This window comes from Saccostrea cucullata, unplaced genomic scaffold, assembly GCF_032062105.1.
Source record: "Saccostrea cucullata isolate Sc308-1 unplaced genomic scaffold, CSIRO_AGI_Scuc_v1 ctg2869, whole genome shotgun sequence".
Classification (NCBI taxonomy): domain Eukaryota; kingdom Metazoa; phylum Mollusca; class Bivalvia; order Ostreida; family Ostreidae; genus Saccostrea; species Saccostrea cuccullata.
This window is the reverse complement of record NW_026934014.1, coordinates 53,045-55,000: the sequence shown is the minus strand read 5'-3', so window position 1 is coordinate 55,000 and position 1,956 is coordinate 53,045. Positions and strand designations below refer to the sequence as shown.

At 33.5% G+C, this 1,956-nt stretch overlaps 1 protein-coding gene across 1 annotated transcript in view; it reads right to left on the bottom strand.

Annotated features, from left to right (window-relative positions):
- Positions 1–1,515, bottom strand: part of LOC134239801 (crystal protein-like) — a 9,744-nt gene extending 8,229 nt beyond the window's left edge. The window contains exon 1 of the mRNA XM_062721945.1: positions 1,337–1,515. Coding sequence (XP_062577929.1) covers positions 1,337–1,476 — 140 coding nt within the window. The 5' untranslated portion in view covers positions 1,477–1,515. The remainder of the gene's footprint in view (positions 1–1,336) is intronic.
- Between the last annotated feature and the right edge of the window lie 441 nt (positions 1,516–1,956).

Genomic DNA, 1,956 nt, shown 5'->3' with positions numbered 1-1,956 from the left:
ACCTATGAGATGTATGTCTCTTGGTTTTAATAAAATCTGAAAAAATCTTAAATTAATGTTGCTATAGCATTTCATACGAAAATATAATAAAATATTTTATTTTTACACATACATATTTTTAAAAATTAAAAAAGAAAACAAAATTAATAAACTTTTTGGATCACAAGTTTTTACATAGAAAATTAGTGTCTCACTCGGACCTAAAACTCAAACAAACAACCAACACATATATGCAATTAGATTTATTTCTTCTCAAAAAAATAAAAGCTAAGTACCCTGACATACTCTATGCAGTATATTGAATGATTATGAACGAATAAGGATTAAGAAGTACTCTTTTTTTGTCCCCCGCTTGAAAAGTGGGGGATATTAATTTGGGTTTGTCCGTCTGTCCGTCCGTCTGTCCGTCCGTCCGTCCGTCTTTCTGTCTGTCTGTAACGCTTTCGTTTCCACACGATATCTCGAGAACCCTTTGAGCTTTTGCAATGAAATTTAGCATAGCAACTCCCTATGGACTAAAGAAGACCCCTATTGATTTTGAGGTCAAAAGGTCAAAGTTCAAGGTCGTAAATTTATACATTCTGTCTGTGTGTAATACTATTATTTCCGGGCGATATTTCAAGAAGATTTTGAGCTTATGCAATGTAATTTTATATCAAAACTCCCTAAGACGTCTCTCGCCCCTCTCAAAGTGCCCCGCCCCGTTTGTTTTATTAGTATTTATAGTATTACATGTCGCTATTTTTAGCGCAGGGGCATGAGGAGAGTTATTGCGTATAAAACAGGTTCTCGGCGGACTTTATGTTCTTATTACATCTATTAGAACTGTTTAATAAAGGCTAAATAAATCAAACACCATATTGGATTGTGTAAAATTTTGACAATACCGAACATGAAAACATGTATGTGACTTCACTTCTGCATATACTTCACATAATGTAAAGCGATTTCGTGGTCTTGTGGTTATGTCTCTCGCTTCAAATGTGAGGGGCCCCGGTATCGAATCTCGGTCGAACCTTTCTTTTTTTCTTCTTCTTTTTTTTAAATACTTTTTTTTTTTTTTTACTAAAGATAGTATTCAGCATGTGAAATGAAAAATTTATGACGTTATAAAATCATCATTGCAGTGTGATAAAAATTCCATATAAAAAAATCTTCTATACACATAATGAAGAATAAGCAATCAAATCTTTATATGCATATTGACATATTTGTATTTTTTTTGCTTCAGTATACATGTATACATTTAATAATTCTACAAATTCAGTCAGGGGGAGCGACTTTTTCCCTAAGCGGGGGACACGAATTCTCTGAATTAGCTTGTTTAAATACAAACCTTTCAGCCTTTCCGTATGGAATTCCTACGTAAGACTGTCCCGACCAGGTAAGGTTTCCTCTCACTTTCCCGGAATCCGTATTTCGAATGATATGACGATTTCTCCAACGCCAAGCCAATGCCATATTGCTGAATGACATTGCTAGCAGGACATGGAGCACACAGTTTAATAAGTTCACCATGACTGACCTGCGTAAAACAAAGTATACGTTCAGATTCCTGATATTATAGACCAGCTGTCAGGAACAGTCTAAATATTGTGAAATTGGAATTTGATGAACAGTTGTTTTTAATATATATAGCCTGTGTACATGTAATAAAATTTCTTATTGTGATTCTGCGATATCTCTCCTTGCCTATAACGTGTAACATCTAATTACCCCGCTCTTACGTGGGATGTTACTGAAAGTACATCAATAAAGTAAATGTAAATTTTAATAATAATGTATATAATTTTTGGCTATATTTCTTCTGTTTGGTTTCTCTTCCTTAAAGATCGACACGTTATGATTATGTGGTATTTCGCAAAATTATGATGATTTTCATCTTCACCAAGGTCAAGAGGATTGAAATATTAAAAAAAAAGGTAATAAAAAGGTATTGACGAAATGCTTACTTCA